The sequence below is a fragment of the Chaetodon trifascialis genome, chromosome 2, assembly GCF_039877785.1.
Source record: "Chaetodon trifascialis isolate fChaTrf1 chromosome 2, fChaTrf1.hap1, whole genome shotgun sequence".
NCBI classification, from domain to species: domain Eukaryota; kingdom Metazoa; phylum Chordata; class Actinopteri; order Chaetodontiformes; family Chaetodontidae; genus Chaetodon; species Chaetodon trifascialis.
Genome location: NC_092057.1, coordinates 5,768,951 through 5,786,477, shown reverse-complemented (window position 1 = coordinate 5,786,477; position 17,527 = coordinate 5,768,951). Strand labels below are relative to the sequence as shown.

Sequence of the window (17,527 nt, the reverse complement as noted above, 5' to 3'; positions counted from 1 at the left end):
GGGAATGAAAGAGGATTTGTCCCACATTTGGTTTGGTATTATCAGGAGCCAAATTAAGATGGCCTAGAGAATGTGCAACTGCACAGGGCAACAAATTGCTGGGCATCAAGTCACAGCGATTGATTCACATTTTTGCTGATTTTCCACTGCCTGACACATGTAATTCTTCATTCTGCGGCTACCAGAATAAACCTTTCAGACCATATTTAGAAACAAAGTCAAACACCCATGACACAGTTTGTGATGTAACATAATACTCCATTTTCATAATGTCAGTGTCTTGAAGAAATCTCCATGCCTCTCTCAGAAGCTCAGTTATTCGAGAGCGGATAAAAAAAACAACAATTTCTGGATCATTTTTCAAATATTTCTAAGACTTGGCTCACGTACATGGCCATGAAGTAACTCCAGCAGTGGGTATTCAGATTCTTTACTTATGTAAAGGTACCAGTAACACAATGAAAAAGTACTCCACTACAAGTAAAGAATAGATCATGCATTCAAAATCTTGCAAAAGTACAAAAAAATTAAAAGTATTCAATATGCAAACGAATGGACAACTATAAGAATACTGTTTTTATATATTATATCATTGCATTATTACTACTGATGCATGAAGTTTGCAAGAAAGAAAAGAAAAGAGTTTATGGACTGTTAATCTATAACAAGGCTTCATATATCATTATGTTTTATATTAAAATCTGAACCTACAGAGCAACTACAGCTGCCAGAAGATGTAGAGGAGTAAAAAGTGCGGTACCATCCGATGAAATGTGGCAGAGCGGAAGTATATAGAAACATAAAATACTTAATGATACATAGCAAGTGTCTTAAAATTCTGCTGTTTTTGAGTAACTGTACTTAGTTACATCCCACCACTGAGCGTGAAATTGATTTGCAGCTGCCACAAAGAAATTAAAAAACAGAGAAAGAGGTTTACAAGACTAAAGCTTGGAGGTTATTTGTTTGCAGGAGGGAAGAAGAGATATATTTTAGATATACATACACATAAATACGCGCGCGCGCACACAGTATATATACCGATGGGGCAGGGAAGTCATTTTCCCTCATTTATTCGATTATCAATCAAATAATAAGTGGTTTTCCTCTAGTTTACGTCGCACATTACAGCCTGACGTACACTCTGATTAACACGTTTCTTCACTTTCTCGGCGGACCGAGCCCCGCCGCGCGCCTCCCGCCGCCTCCTCCTCTCCGTCCTCCGCTCTACCAGGTAACTGTTTACCTCGACGTGGACGCGACTGTGGCCACACGCGCGCCCCCGCGGAGTCATACGTCACCGTGCTCGCTCCTCTTCTCGCGCGCTGGTTAAAAAGAAGGAGGAAAGAGCACGCGAAAACATGTGAGCGGTCTGAGGACTTTAGTGAGAGACAACTTTTATGTCTTACATGTTTTTTTTTTTTTGACCCCGTGCATGCACAACCCGCCGTGCTGTGCTTTAAAGGAATTACATCTAAAGGAACGTCACGGCTCTTTGGCAGTTCACGGTGTTTTTGGGGGGTTTTTGACTTTTTGGTTCATCAGGATAAATTGTTATTGTTTTGCTTTTATTGTATTTTTTAATTTCTGACTTGTAGTATATAAGCAGAAGCAAGAATAATTTATTTTTGAACACCTTTCTTTATAGCAGTGAATCAAATGTAGGACACCTGCTCTGACAAACAGCATATTTTTAATTTTTTGGAGTAATTGGCTTCTGCTGCTTGGAGAAATATAGCCCAAATAAAACAATATATATATAACATTTCTAGTTAACCCCAGTCTTTTGAAAAAAAAGGGGGGTCATATCTTTTGGTATTTCCTTGTTGCTGTTATATTTTCATATATATATATTTGTTATTTTTTTTATATGATTTTTTAAACTATGAAGCATTTGCAATTTGTGCTCGTCCTGGCCATCGCGGTCAACGTGTGGGAATGTGGGGACGCAAAATTCGGCGAGAGGGGAGAAATTAGCCCCAGGAGGAGAAGATGTTACGACGGAAGCCTTCCCAAGCGGCTGAAGAAAAGGGAGCGAAAAGTGCTGCTTGACGGCAGCAGCAGCAGCAGCGGAGAAGTTTGCCACAGGTTGTACCCCCGAGTGTCCTGCTGTCCCACCAGGAGAGCCGCCTATCAGATCCTGCACCGCAGGGATGCCAGGGTAGGTCCACGTCCGTCCACCGCGGTGCATTTTCCTCAGATTAGGGGTCCGGGGTTTACTGCTGAAACGCCCCGGGTGATGCATTTACAGCCTTTGTGTATTGTCATTCTGCGTCTTATTGCCGACAGCTGAATTTTGGGATGGTCAGGGGGGGATTGCTTTGGGCTGTGCTGCTTCTGGGGGACAAAAAGTCTTATTTTAGCAGTCCTACAGGGACATATAACGTGTCTATGGGTGCTCAAACCTTTGTTTTTTGACCGTTACCTTGTAAAACCCCATTTGTGACACGCACCGTGTCTGTACTGTTATTTTATCATGTTTATATCTTCTCGAAGCGCCTAAATTCGCTCTTTTTTCTCTAACCTGCTTCTTCTGTAGCCCACCTGGTCTGAAACTGACTCGAGGTTTCGAGGATAAACCGTGTTTTCGTTTTGTTGCCTCGCTTCACGCGACAGGGCGCAACTCGAATTCAGCTCTCCGTTGCGCTTCGGCGTTACCATGGTAATCAGTCGCCGATTTACGTTACTTCTCGCCGCGGTCCGCTCCAACTGTCAGCAGAAAGGGGTGCTAGGTAAACTGTCGAACCGCGTACCCGAAAAGGTAGGAGCCCGGCTTCACCTTTTTATCAACCGTCGGCAGCTAGAAGCGGTTAGCGAACTGTTTTGTTGTCGTCTGTTTAACGTCCATTCGCGGTTGTGCGGCGTTAACGTACAGGAGTTTGTTTGGCGTACGTGTTTACCGTAAGCAAAAAGTTCCACAAAATGTGCCGTTTATATAACACTCTCGACCGTTATGGCGTCGACCGAAGTGGTAAAATACGTGTTTAATGTCATGTAAGGTAGGTTTTTTTTAAAGCTCCGCTCGGGTCCCGCGCGGAGGGAAGGCGGAAAAAAAGCGACTGTATGCGCCAAAGTTGTCGTGGGTTCCGTCGGATCCTCACCGGGCTATTCTCATGTAAACCACCCCCTCGAATCATTCAGTGGCTGGGTGGTATCTCACTTTGTGTTGCGACAAAAAGCCATATTGCATCATTTAATTTGCTCAAGTCATGCAAATAAGAGGGGGGGGAAACTGAATGGGGCGAACTCGACTTCTCCTCCTCCCCACTACACTGCCCACACACGGAGCCTTTTCTGATTATGGCAAAAGAATAACAACAACACCATTGTGTTTGTTGGTTTCACTAATGGGAGAAGCTGGAGAACATCACTCTCCCCCAGTCATCACCCTGTCCAAGTGTTAATGCCTTTGAGAGGGTGTGTGTCCTTCACTATATCCCCCTGCCAGCCAACTTACACCTACTCCCTGAGGACTAGTGCTTTGTTTCAGCTTGGTGCTGCCTGCATCAGGTCTCTCTCAGTCTCTCTGGCCATATGAGGTTTGCAGAGCGTCACTGATTTCTTGCAACCGAGTGTGGCATTGCAAATTAATATGTTTGTTCCGGCAATTTCATCGGTAAAAGCCATTATGCACACGCTATCGTAGAAAGAAGTAATCCTTCAGCAGCTGTCCTCCCATAAGAAGCGGTGTGTGCAGCTTGGTGTGATGCCAACTTTAGAAAATGTCATCTAAACGTTTGAAACAGCCCGGGGGTGCATTAATGACGATTTTATTTTCTTACGCTTATAGCTCCGTGTTTGTTTGATTACAGCTTTGTTTGCGTGTCCTCAGCAAAAGTGCAACAGCTGAGCCTCATTGCCATTTTCTCCTTCCTTTTGAGGAATGTACACACTGAGGTGCAGCGAAAGACAACAAACAAAGGTCCACTTGTTCTGGTTTGGATGATGGCAACATTGGAGCCCGTCCCAGCAACATATGGACACAGGGCATGGCTGAGAGCACACAAATGCTACTCTCCGTGGACCTTGTGCCAGCCCATGGCACACGGAATCAATGGGCAATTTAGAGCAGGAGGGCAGGCATGCCCACAACGCTACATGGCATGAGTGAACAGGGCACGGAGACAGAGGAGCACACCACACATACAGGGTCATAGCCAGCCTGGAGCTCCCTTTTTGGGGAAAACGTCAATTAGACAGATAAAATATAGAACAAAAGTGGCATTCAGATCAGAGTTTAACTGTGGAACCTCAAACAGGCTGCAATTCATCTCCCCTCTTCATTCATCTGTTATACTGCCTTTTGCAACTAGACTTTAACTACATTTTTCAGGTAGACCCTCAAGGTTTTGCCAGAGGTTCTGCCACCTGTTGGGTAAACACAGCTCTGGATAGCTTAACCAAAGATCTTTTCCTCAGTTGCAGTCATTTCTGCAGTCAGAACAAAGTGTAAGGCATCCATATGTTGGCCTTGGGTCCACTGGTGTAATTGACTTCGACAGACTGCTAATTTGTTGATACCAGAGTGGGAATGATGTGCCTGTCTATCTCTAAATTGGTGTTTACACATGGACCTCACACAGAGCAAAGCACTACCAGCCTGCCTGCCTGCTTGGCTGCCCAAGCAGTGCGGCTCTTGACCTAAAACAGATTACATTGTGTTTTATTACAGCTAATTTGTTATGTAAATAATCCTGCTAATTTCTTTTGGATTAACTCTTTGTGTACTTTTGCGTAATGACCCTAAGTCAGGCTTTGAGGCTCATATTTGGCTTCATTCATTTTATGCCCTGAGATCTGTCAGACATGGGAATTGTAATTTGACTTTAACTGTTTATGAACTTGGGTAAGTAGGCAGTGAATGAGATGATTTCTGTGTTTATTTCTCCAAACAGACAGGGTGTTCCAACCTCAGTGTTTAACAAATTGGTACCAAAGGCTATAGAGTTGGATATTGCAGAAGATTTTTTTTAATCTTAGGATAGAAATGCATTGTTAAAATTCAGTTTATGTACACAAGATTGCAAAAACTCTAAAGAAATGTTTCAGTGGGAAAATTAGGAAAGAGGCAATACCACCATAACAGTGAAATGTTGCTGTCTTTGCAGTGTGAATGGTGTGAACCTTCATGCAGATCGTGGTGGAGATGCTGCAGACTTTCACACTATGCGAGTGACTGTCTGTCTCCCTCCTCATTCTGCACTGAACAGATGATGCTTTGAAAAATAAGGAAGTTGCTGTGTGAACAAACTGTTCAGCACTATAGCAACCCTAACAATAACTAGCCAAACGAACCACATGTCAGATCTGCAGATCATGTAGAATACAAACAGACTCCATGATGACACGGAGGTTGAACATATGGCGTGGCATGTGAAGTAACGTGTTCATGACATCTAGTGTTGCTTCTTGCCTTGTTGCCAGAGCATCTCACCGTGCATATGGGAAAAATATGTTGTTAACTTACAGTTGTAACTCGTAAGTAAGTTGTAACTTCAGAGTATTTGTGTTAAGTAGAGATCTCTGATGCTCTGTGTGGTAACTGGGGTGAGACTGGCTAATTTAAGGCTGTTAAATGAGAATGTCTAATGAGGGCTGGAAAGTGCTTAAGCATCTCTGTGTTTTATAGTAGGAATGATCTAAACATTTAAACAAAAGCCATTTAACATTTTTTACACATTACATGGGCCGATGTATGCACATGTAACAAAGAAAGAAAGCAAAAGTTGCTTGGAAACTTTTAAGGGCTAATATTTGCCTTATAAAGGTCATTTGGACTCAGTGGGAACATTTGGAAACATCTCATTTTGTAAAGTTAAAGTCTTAGACGTGTCTTCATTTATCAGGAGTTTATGAAAATTCATTTTTGAAAATGCACCCTACAATCTAAACTTTCCCGACTTCTTAGCGTCATGTTTATGATGTTATGTCACCAAATGTCTCCAAATGGCTCGGCTGTGCGAAGTGAAGAAGTAAAAGTTTACAGCCCACCGTTTTAATCACCGGTCCTTGTTGCGTGTGGTCTCCAGATTTTCTCCACCAACAACACCGAATGTGGACGTCTCCTGGAGGAGATCAAGTGTGCTCGCTGCTCCCCCAATGCCCAGGTGTTGTTCCACTCCTTGGACATGGATAAGACGCCACACAGGGAGCCAGACCTGCCGCGGCTCTGCCAGGACTTCTGCCGCGAGTTCTACTACACCTGCAGGGGGCACATACCAGGTAATTACACAGATAATAATGACCATGAATGTGACTTGAATTATAGACCCTGTGCGGTTACCTGGTGATGCGCAAGCAAACATACACACATGAACAGACTCAGTGAAAGTAGGTGTACGCTATGCTTTCACATTTCAGTGTCATACGTTTGAAATGAAGCTGACGCGTCTGATTGGGATGAATTAAAATTCACAGCAGGCCTTATTTTTCATTGAGACTCAGCCTGCACATGTAGAACTGGCAGATTTTTGGACTTATGCAAGAAGTGGTGCGTCAGTAGTCTGGTCTGAATATTTATTTATCCAGCTCTTACCTCATCTGACCTCACCTCCATTTGTTGCTGAGCTTGTCTTACCCGTTTACTTGCTCACTGCCTCGCTTCTTGCTTTGCTGTTGCACTTAAATGCATCAGTAAAATTACTCGCCGCACACCGTATATATACTGCACAGACACAACGCCGGTTTGATGATAAGTCTGCAGACTGATCTGGCACATTTGGTCTAGCAAATAGCAGAGCAATATTTGATGCAGTATTCGGTCTAACTGTGTTTATGGCACCAGGTGCAAAAAGTTTTGTTCCCTTGTCTCTGTTAGGTTTATGGGGATCATGCTAGTTTATTTTAATCAGCATAAATTTGCAAAAATTGACTTTTTTGAAGACCTCGAGTGTAGTAACAATACACAGATTTGAGGCATTTCCTGACGTGAACGGAAAATATTTGAATTGCAAAGGTGGGTGTGAAAACAAATATCTCACATTCACTAACAAAAGCCAGTCCAGCCTGACCAGTGTACCAGAAAACTGGACTGGAGCAAAATGAACTATTTTATGACCTGTTCCTGGATACTGCTTACCAGACTCAACTCCCGGGGTTGATTCTGTATTCGGGATGCATAAGCACCCAAGCTGTGGTCTAGACATGACTGCCCTGCACCTTGCCTTCCTCAGACATAAACTGTCACTTAAAAACCTCTGTCTCATGTTCTGCCACCAGTATGTTTTCATTTGAGTAGTAAGTTCACATGAATGTAAACATAGCTGAAGTGTTGCTTTTCTGGGCCCTGTCATCTCTGACCATGAGCTCAACTATGAGATGGCAGAAACCACCGAACAGGGAAAAAACTCATCGATGCAACAGTTTTTCTTGTGGATACAGTACTGCTAAATAATAGGAACCCTTCTGCCCCCTGAAAGCATTTGGTCTTCAGAAGAATTTCCTTTGAAGGGATGCAAGATCACAGGTACCTGTGCCTTCAGAGCGCATACCAAGCATGATCAAACACTTTTTGAGTGTCTTCTCTGCTCCAGCCAAGTCTTCTTCCAATCTCTGTCTCCGCAAACTGATTAGATCTGCCGAGATTCGCAAACAGAGAGCAGTTTGAAACACACTTGTCTGCAACCCACCCACATGGTACGCTGCAGCTCAAGTCGAATATCAAACACATACATTCCATCTGAGTCCATCCTCGTCTGCATCTAATGGCCTGCTGGCGCAACTTGTGTAACACTTGAAGGACAATTGAGGCTAGCGAGTGGCGCTCCACAGAGCACAGATAGAGGAGGGATGAAGAAGAAGACTTGTCTGGATGTACATTACTTGCTCATAAGCTGACAGACATATGGGCTCTAAGAGTCAAACCAAAAAAGCTCAAGAGAGGAATCCAGTGAAGACCCCCCCCCCCCCCCCCCCCCCCGCGTTCACCGTCGCACTCCTCCACACTCACACCCCCACCCCTCCATCCTCCACAGATCAGCATATGTGGTGACGAATGACACATTTATTTTTCTACAAAGGTTGTGTGTATGTAAAACTGCTGAAGTGCATCAAGATGTCAAGTACTTTGGGTGGGCCACCCAGGTTGCCTTGGAAGATAACCAGATGGAAGTATAACTTTAGCGCTGGGGAGCCGGGAATATGGATAGAGTTCTGTCTCTCCCTCTCTCTCTCTCTCTCTCTCGCTCTGTCTTTATTCCCTTCTTCTTTCTCTCTCTTGTATTTTTTCTTTTGCATGCTCTTCCCCATGTCTTTTACTTGGTTCACACTCTCTTCCAGTCTAGGTTTTTATTTGTGCCACAGTACAATAAAGGTAGAACATGTTGCCAGAGCTTTTGGATCTAAAATGAAATGTTAGAATAGAGAACTAACTAAATGCAAAAAACATTAATTAGACTGAATCCTATTGCAGGGAGAAATCTCTCCAGAAAAGGTATATGCTTTGCTTACAAAAGCAGTAAAAACTGTGTTTGCGTTTAATACAAGCATTTCTTAAGTTGTGGCTCGCAATCGTATCATACGAGGCAGTAACACTGAATATAACCACAGACAATATGATGTGTCCTTTGTCTAAGGTATTAAAATGAAACAGTAGCCTTTACAGCATCCATAACTGTCATCCTTCTCCCATGAAATTTCCTACCAGCCCTTGATTAGCCCTTGTACTTAGCCCCCATTTCTCCATAAAGACATTTACTGCCTTGACTCTCACTTCTGTGTGGAGGCCTCCCACCTTCCCCTCACTCCTCTCATATCTTCCTCCCCTCTTCACTCATCCCCCCACCCTGCACCCGAGGTCCCCAACCAGCATGGTTAAGATAACTGCAGACACAAGTAGGTGGGTGGTATAGCCAAAGCTCTGTGTGTGTGTGTGTGTGTGTGTGTGTGTGTGTGTGTGTGTGTGTGTGTGTGTGTGTGTGTGTGTGTGTGTGTGTGTGTGTGTGTGTGTGTGTTTGATCTTCATGTTGTGTTTAGATGTTTGAGGGGATATCCTATCACCTCCAGTATTTGGTGCGGTCAGCGCTTGCGGTCGGTGTGTGGCAGGAGAAGGAGATGAAAGGAGGGACAGGGAGAGTCCTGTTTGTGTTTTTATCACTGGTGTATTTGCTCTCCTCAGTCCTCTGAGGGATTGACTAAAGGAAACAATATTGGAAAGATTGTTTTTAGGTCGCAAAGGGCCTCCGAGACCCACTGCACACTTTGCTTTTTGCCGGGAATAATGTTGTGACTGCTCAGGCTGGAGGCGTAGCTGTGTGTGACTGCATGTTTATGCAGATCACTTTTTGTTCTAGCACTGAAACATTTTCGGTTACACCAGCAGGCCAAAAGGAAATAAGGAACGATGTGATGGTAGTTTTACCTTGAGTTCACATGCTAAATTAGTAGAATACAATCAGTAAGTCAAGCCAAGTCTAGTTAAGGCTTATTTATATAGCCCAATATTGAATCATGAATTGCTTTGGATAAGGACAAACTCCCCCCAAAAACCTTTTAAACAGACAAAAAAATAGATGAAATATCAGGAAGAGCAACAGAGAAGGGATCCCTCTTCCAGGAAGGAAAATATGCAGTAGATGTTTTGTGCACAGACCACCATAGTAAAATTACAGTATGAACAATCAGGATTACAAAATTCTAAATAGATAGATGGATGTTTAAAGATGTTTAAAGAATATTGATCCAGGAGAAGTTCCAGGTACTGCCAAATGGACATGAGCTAAGCCACACCGCCTCCTCTCTGCCGTGAAAGATTATTGAGACGAATGAGACACATAGAGGGAGAGACAGGGACGACATGCACACAAGCAAGAGAGACGAGGGGAGGCTGAATCTGTTGGAGGACCAGATCCAAAACATCTGGAACGAGTCACCTACAGCCAGGGGAGAAAGAGGTCCCAGGACGGCCAGAGGTTCAGCATAGAGAAGCCTGAGTGAAGAGAGAGGACACGAAGGAGAAACTTGGCAGGGAGAGAAAAAGAGAGAGAGAGGTAGGCACACAGCCTGGATGTTCATGTGCCTGTGGGACGACAAACAACAGAGGGATATGGACCATAAGTATGAGGCTTAAAAGATTCATTGAGGCTGAGATCGACCTGCTGGAAGGAAGGTAACAGGTGGTAACAGGTACAAGGCCTGAAGCAGTAACAGAACAAGCAAGTACCTACATTTAATCTAACAAGATGAGTTTTAAGTTTGGATTTAAAGACCTCACTAGAATCAGACTGTCTGGAAGTTACTCTTACTTGGTCAAACTAGTGTTTCTGTCGAGCAGAGCCAGTGACCAGCATGCTAGTTTTATCACAAGAGTCAAGCTGGCTTCGACTTTAATAATGTGGGTATGATCATCCTTTACGTGCACATACAGCTGAGCATCATCAGCGTAGCAGTCGCAATTAATTCCACGACTGTGTATAATTTGACCAAGAGGTGAAATATAGAGAGAAAAGCAGAGGCCCAAGAACAGAGCCCTGAGGTACTCCATATCACTCCACATCATCTCAGATGATTTAAATGTGTTATCACTATAGAAAATATATTGTGTTCTTTCAGATTTGTAAGACAATAATCATGCAAGAGCCAGGCCAGAGAATCAAAATTGATTTCCCAGGCAATCTAAGAGTTTACAGTGATATATGGTGTCAAAAGCTGCATGGAGATCTCGGAATACAACCACCGAGGTGGAATCTAAATTCATATTAACCAGAAGATCACTCACCAAATCAATAAGTGCAGTTTGATTTCAGTGACAGGCACTAAAAGCATGTTGAAAAGATTCCAAATGATTACTGTCAGATATGTTATATATATATATAGTTGCTGAGATACAACATGGGAAGCATTTGGGAACGTCATTTCTTTGTTCACCAATACAAGCAAAGAGTATCTCTCTACCTGAAGACATTTTGTTTATTTAGAATTACATGCCATATTTAACAGGTTGATTATTTCATTTCACACGCTGTGCCCATGTGTTCCTCAGTAATGCGAAACAGTCACACCTGTTTTAAGGAAAGAAGAAGTGTTTGGGTCATTAAAGAAGATTTAGGGATCCCAAATAACTGCAGGGATTAAAAAAAACTCCAATTAATTGAATGAACGCAGTTTTTCCAGGGAAAACTTTTGACATGCTGATTTTATCAGGCGATACAAAGAGCTGTGACACGTTGTACTCCTCAACTTTTCTGTGCAGGGAGAAATGATTTTTACTTTGCCAAATGAAATGTTTTGCTACAGTAAACCTTATAAAGTGAGCTGTTTTGATGTGATAACATGACGATTTTGCTACCACAGTAAATGTGGGAGTTTGTCAGTCTTTCTCTGTTGTTTTTCTGATATGCAGTGGAGTTTTGTTTTTGTTGATAGTTTGATTGGGTTTGTATCAGGGTGTGTTAAGGATGTGTGAGCAGAGCCTCAGCTGAACGAGGGGAATATGACTTTATTGCTTGAAAGGTCAGGGCTTTGTCATTTTCTGATGGTGAGTCTGGCGCTCACTTGCTTTTAGGTAAATGTAAATTGTTATTGTATTCTCTATATGAGGTAGGAATTGCGAAGTTTTTCTCTGCTCATGTCATGTCATGTCTTCCTTAATCGAAAGGAAACAAGACTTTTTTATCAAACAGTCTGGTTGGGTTAGTCTGTATATGCAGTGTTTAAGTGCATAGAGGAAAGGCTCCATAGTTGTTAAATTTAATCCCCTGAGTTCGCTGCCAGGGAGACATTGCAGTAAAAATTGAAATACTCTGACTAGAGTTTGAATGGGAGATCCAGTACAATAGTCCTGATAGTTCATATTGAAGACTCTGCTTGCTTTGTACCTCACATTAAAAGTCATGATGTAACTGCCCGTTGATCTTCTATTCTGGGGTGAAGGTGTGTTTTTCTACATATAGCAGCACTCTGAAGAGCACTACTTTACTAACAACAAGACACCAAGCCAACCATCAAATGCCCCATGAACCAGCTGATAGAAGATCTTTTTAGTGCCAAAGAGGGAACATTGCTGCCCAGATCAAACCTCACCTTGCTTTGGGTGTATTTCAAGTTCTTTATTATCACTGACTACTGTGTTGCTGAGCAGACTCAGTTTTTTCCATCGGCACCCATTAGGACTAGTGCACAGTCATCATTTCATAAATCAAAACACTGACAGTGTAAACTTAAATTGAGAATGCAGTCTTTTTGCTCTGTGGAGGAGGCACAGTTCACTGCAGAGCCCTGTCTAATCTGTGATCCATTTGGTTTGGCCCAGTTTCTCCTCACTTGTTCATTTCAGCCCAGTCTAGCTCGGATTTGGTTTGGCTCATCAAGACTAACTCCAACCCTCCTCAGCACACAAGCACATTACATCCTTTCTCTCTTCCTCTCTTTCACTCTTACTCTTTTGTCCTTTCTCGTACATACTCGTGTACACACAGTACAGCCACATAAAATACAGACGTGCACAGAACTTAAGTACCATGAAACCAATTTTAGGGCAATGTTCTTTGGATTATCTCGGTTTAGCCGTCTACATGAGCCCAGTGTACGAAGTCATACAGCTATGTACATAAAGTGTATGACCCTCTGTCTATGTCTCTATGTGTTGTGTTTGCTAGAACTGTTCCAAGCCGATGTGGATGAGTTCTGCCAATACTATGGGAGGAGAGATGCCAGTCTGTGTTTTCCGGATTTTCAACGAAAGCAACCACAAGCGCAAGATTCCAACTACTTGTCAGATGAGAAAATAGAAGATATCAGCAGGTTTGTAGCTTAACTTTTACCGTATTTTTCATCCATTTAGTTATATTATGGAAGATGTACCGTACATATTGTTATTAAGAACGAGCTTTGGCCAGTCCGTAATGCGTTTCAGCCAAGTGAACCTTTCTTTTCAGGCTTCATTAGTAGGTATGAGTTCAGATTCATGACATTCAGCTGTGATGTTTTATGTTGTTATAGAAACAGGCGGAGCCTCGATCACATGTTCCGGGTTCACCGGTCCATTTTGACAAGGTCCATACTCTCAGACAGAAATGCTATGCCATCTCTCCTCTAATCCTAAAGTTTGTGCAGACTGCATTTGAGCAGCTTTGCTCACATAATGAAAATGCTTATCCTGCGTCATTCTGGTTGCCTCCCTCACTGCAAAGGTCTGTACATCACAGAGGGCTTTGCCCTTTTGTCCATGGGGGGATGCCTTTCATCTCTGTTTTTCCCTGAGGCAAGAAGGCCAAGCAGCATGTGCACCTGAATAACAGCAACCGACATTCAGTCAAATAACTTCCAAAAGTTAGAGTCAGGGCCTAATTTGTGACCCTATCCTCTCAGATGTTTCAGGTAAATGACTGGACTCTCTTACGTAAGAGGCTGGGAGAACATGCCAGAATTAAGTCACAGTTATTGGCCAACATTTTGGCCTCTCTTTTGGGGAATTAATGGAAGTGCTCATGTGTTCCTTGTGCAATGCACAGAGGGAGTGATGGTGCACTTTTTGGTATTTTCATGGCTGGTGGTTTGTAGGTCACCTTGGGAACACAGAGAAAACAGAACACTAAAGAATCCATCATTATACATTACCTGAGTGTGTTTATTGATTATGAGCTGGTATCTGTTGTGGCCAATCACATCAGCTTGCCTTATCCTGCATAAAATCTGTGCTCTCTGCACCAAAGTGGCCATGTTGGCAAGTGGGAAAGCAACAGTGATTCTTGGCCTGGTCTCTACAGTTTGGTGAGGTACCTGCACTGTGGAGGGTGGACGTTGGAGGTTAGTTAGTTCGGGATGAGGCATGCAGCTGGAGTTTTTGAATTAAGGTGTAAAGATAGAGAGAAAGGATTAATGGGGACAACTGGTTATGACTCTGAATAGAATATGTCTAATTCATCCTCAGGGTGCAATAGTTTCAACACTGATCATGACTTTGACAGCAAAAAATAGGAGTCACAACCAGCCCGTTAGATCAAAATAGAGCACAGAAGTGAGGATGTTTACTGTACAATACTGATCAAGAGAACTGGTGGATCTGGGATAAAAAGCTCAGATTAGAGACTGCAGATAGAAATCACTGTACCTGCTGCCTGCAGATGGGTGTAGAGGGAGGTATACAACAGAAAGCCTTCACACAGCAGACTAGTTGTTACACTTGAGATGGTGGTAGGAAGCAGACTTTTGCATTTAAATGTTTATCCTGGTTAAGAATGTATAAAGCAATCCTCCACCAAATGACCACAAATGTCATAAAAATCATTTTAAAATGTAACTTGCTGATTTTGTCATACATGCCTTTCAAGTACTACTACTTCAAATTCTCGCCCTTGTCCTTGTAACTGGATTATTCACTGCCGCCCTCAGCCCCTGACCTTTTGTATCTCCCTTGTTACCCAGGAAACACAAACACAACTGCTACTGTGCCCAGGAGGTGTTGAGTGGTCTGAGGCAGCCGGTGGCCGTGGTGCACTGCGGGGATGGATCCCAGCGGCTCTTTGTCCTGGAGAGGGAGGGGATTGTCAGGATACTCAACCATGACTTTGAACTAATCAAGGAGCCCTTCCTGGACATCCACAAGCTGGTGCAGAGCGGCCTGAAGGTAGGAATGAGCCTGTTAATGTGAGAATACGGATGCACTTTGAGCACAGATGCAAACAGGAGAGAAGAGGAAATGAACCTGGCTGAGGGACTATGAAATATTGATTGCTACATTGCGAGACCAAGGAAGTAATGTGGTAGAGCCTTGACACAATGCTGTACAACACAACTGTTTGCACCTATGTAAACGTGTGAGGAATATCTCCGGCCAAGACAAATCCCTTGAAAGTGGTGCCTGCTCACTATTAGTATTTAATTATATAATTACACCAAACAAGCAGTCATTCATCAAATGTGATCGTGGCTAATCATTATGCTATTATCTGCTAATTAACTGTACATACAGCACACATTGTGCTCACTGCTAATTTTCTGCTAATTCTCACAAGATGGGTTAATGGCTTTCTTAATCTCTACCATATTGTTCCTCTAAAGGTTCTGATATCCCACATAGTGACTTACCCAACACTTGACATAGTGACTGACTGAAAACCCCACATGATGACTGAAATGACACAAACAAGTCAACAAGAAACAAATCTCCCAGGTATATCCTTTACTTCAGCAGCATTGTTTGTCTGCAGTGTCTTTTTTGCTTTCTCCTGCGCTTCTAGTGAAATAATGAGGGGTTATGATGCATTTAGAAATAATGACGAGCTGACAGAGTCATATGCCTGCCTTCCAAGAGGGGACATGATAAGATGATGGGGTATCAAGCGGCGAGTAAACAGGTGTTCTGCTTGTGTTTGGCTTTGCTTCCTGTCTGAGAAAAACAAACACGGGCAGACAGTAAAGAAGAGATTAAAGGTGCACATGAGTAAATCTTCTGGGCTTTTTGCAGATTTTTGGATATTGTTACACCCATTCTGGCATAGAGATGGTGTACTTTCATCCACCTGCGTCTTGTGGTGTGGTTCTACTTGGCTGAAATATCTTGTTCGTGACAGCGGACATACTGCAAGCCTCAGACATACAGTGTTTGTTCTGCGATGTATACAGCAGTTCTAAGAATTCTCTGTGGACGTCTCAATTGCGATGACACTGTAATCTTCAGAGTAATGTCTCTAATGCCTTGATGATTTTTTTTATCAGTAATCCTCTCTGCATCTCGCATTTTGAATTTGAGAATTGTTCAGAAATTGTTTAGATTGCAGCAGATAGGGAATCTGGGATGTTTGGGGGGCACACTCCCAGACAGGAAGTTTATCTATCACGCATGCCTCCCGCTCCTCCACTGACAAGACGCTTTGCTTATAAGGAGTCAAACAGAGCACAGCAATTGAATATGCAACTGCCCCCTACGGGATACTGTCACTGCTCTGCTGTGCTCCCTTATCGTCATTCAATCCAAACTGGTTGTGGATAAAGCGATCATTATGACAATTAGACGTGGCTCGATCCCCTGCAGGCCCCAGGAGTCCTATTCTGTGATGTTGGCTGCCAGAACGGGCTCCCAGCCACACGGGGTGAACAGAACCAGGGGAGGGCTAAGGTGTTTACTGGCAGCATCAACAGGATGGAGGTGCCTTTATACAGAGAGAGGAACCAAGGCCCCCAGGAGACAGGGCAGATAACGGGTTTATCATCAGCTCCATGCACATGCTTTGATTGTAATGTTCTGTGCTTCCTCCTGGTCTTCTATCCCCCCTCCTTCCACGGATCCCCCCGGTGCCAATTAAGCTGAACTGCACAGAAACAATGCTGTGCTGTGGTGGTGTGGGCTCCTAACTGCGCTGTGGGTGTTCTTCTCCTGAAATTCAATCTCTATACTCCAGCTCCCCCCCGACCCGCCACCCACCTACCACACACACATACACACACATACACACACATTCACACACACGCTACCCATGTCATCATCACAGTGGTCTCTCCACAATTGGCTGACATTCACACACCTCTAACATGATGGTGAATTGAAGACAAACCTCCTGACTGGACAGGGTCTTGTTACAGGATGTGGTCAGGAATTGGTTAATGTAGCCAGCTTTTACCGTTAGTGAAGCACTGACTGATACTTCATTTTTGAGTCCAGCACTGATACAAAAACAAACACAATAACAAGCTGCCAAAATTTGAATATTTTGTATTTTGAGATAATGTTGCTTCAGCTTGGAAGAACAACTGTAAGTGATACAAAACCACATTAGGTCTAAACAGTATTCTATATGCAGTACATAACAATACAGTATGTTTTTTATTTAATTTAACAATTTTCAGGCAAGTTTGCAACATCTTTCATCTTTCTTGCCTGTGCCTGTGTAAATAGTCAATTAAGGTCATTTGAGTTACTCGAATATTTCACAAAACGTGAGTCTGAGGACACAAAAGCACCACCTTCATTCTGTACAGCAGTGCCACGCAAGCACAGGTGTGGCTCAGGAAGACGCCATCTTCTTAGTTAAACATGTTTTATTGGTGATTTGAACATAGAGGAGTTACTCAAAGCTTTACAGAGGTGTAAAAAAAAGCAAAAATTTGAATGAAATTTAACATGACAGCAACTACAGTTAAGTACTACTTGAGAAGAGACACTTGAGAGAAGCATGTGTGATAGTGACAGTGAGTTTTATGAATGAAGACATCTGTGAGCAGCAACCCAAAGCTTGACAGTCCACTGACACGTATTAGCCTGTGTAACAGGGACGAGGGGGCCGGCAATAAAATATTCCACTGTTAAAACAAATAAGTCACAGCATATTATTCTTTCTGTCCCTGCTCTGCTGACAGCTGCTGTGCCTTCTCAGCAGCCATCAGAGGCTCAGTGCTGCTCTCACACAGACTAAAATAAGTGGTCTCATCTTCACTATTTACTCTGACTAGAAGCAAAGGCAGGGTCAAACTCATACTGATCTCACAATGATCCTCAAACAGTGGGATGCCTTCAAGTGACAGATGAATGTCAACAAGTACAGCAGTTAGGCAAAGAAATTGCCTATTCTGTGAGTTTTATGGCCCGGATGAT

At 43.1% G+C, this 17,527-nt stretch overlaps 1 protein-coding gene across 1 annotated transcript in view; it reads left to right on the top strand.

The window, feature by feature from the left end:
- Positions 1–1,322: 1,322 nt before the first annotated feature.
- hhip (hedgehog interacting protein) overlaps positions 1,323–17,527 on the top strand; it is a 35,182-nt gene continuing 18,977 nt past the window's right edge. Inside the window, exons 1-4 of the mRNA XM_070988440.1 lie at positions 1,323–2,161; positions 6,030–6,222; positions 12,594–12,738; positions 14,362–14,563. Of these exons, the coding sequence (XP_070844541.1) occupies positions 1,886–2,161; positions 6,030–6,222; positions 12,594–12,738; positions 14,362–14,563 (816 nt within the window). The 5' untranslated portion in view covers positions 1,323–1,885. The remainder of the gene's footprint in view (positions 2,162–6,029; positions 6,223–12,593; positions 12,739–14,361; positions 14,564–17,527) is intronic.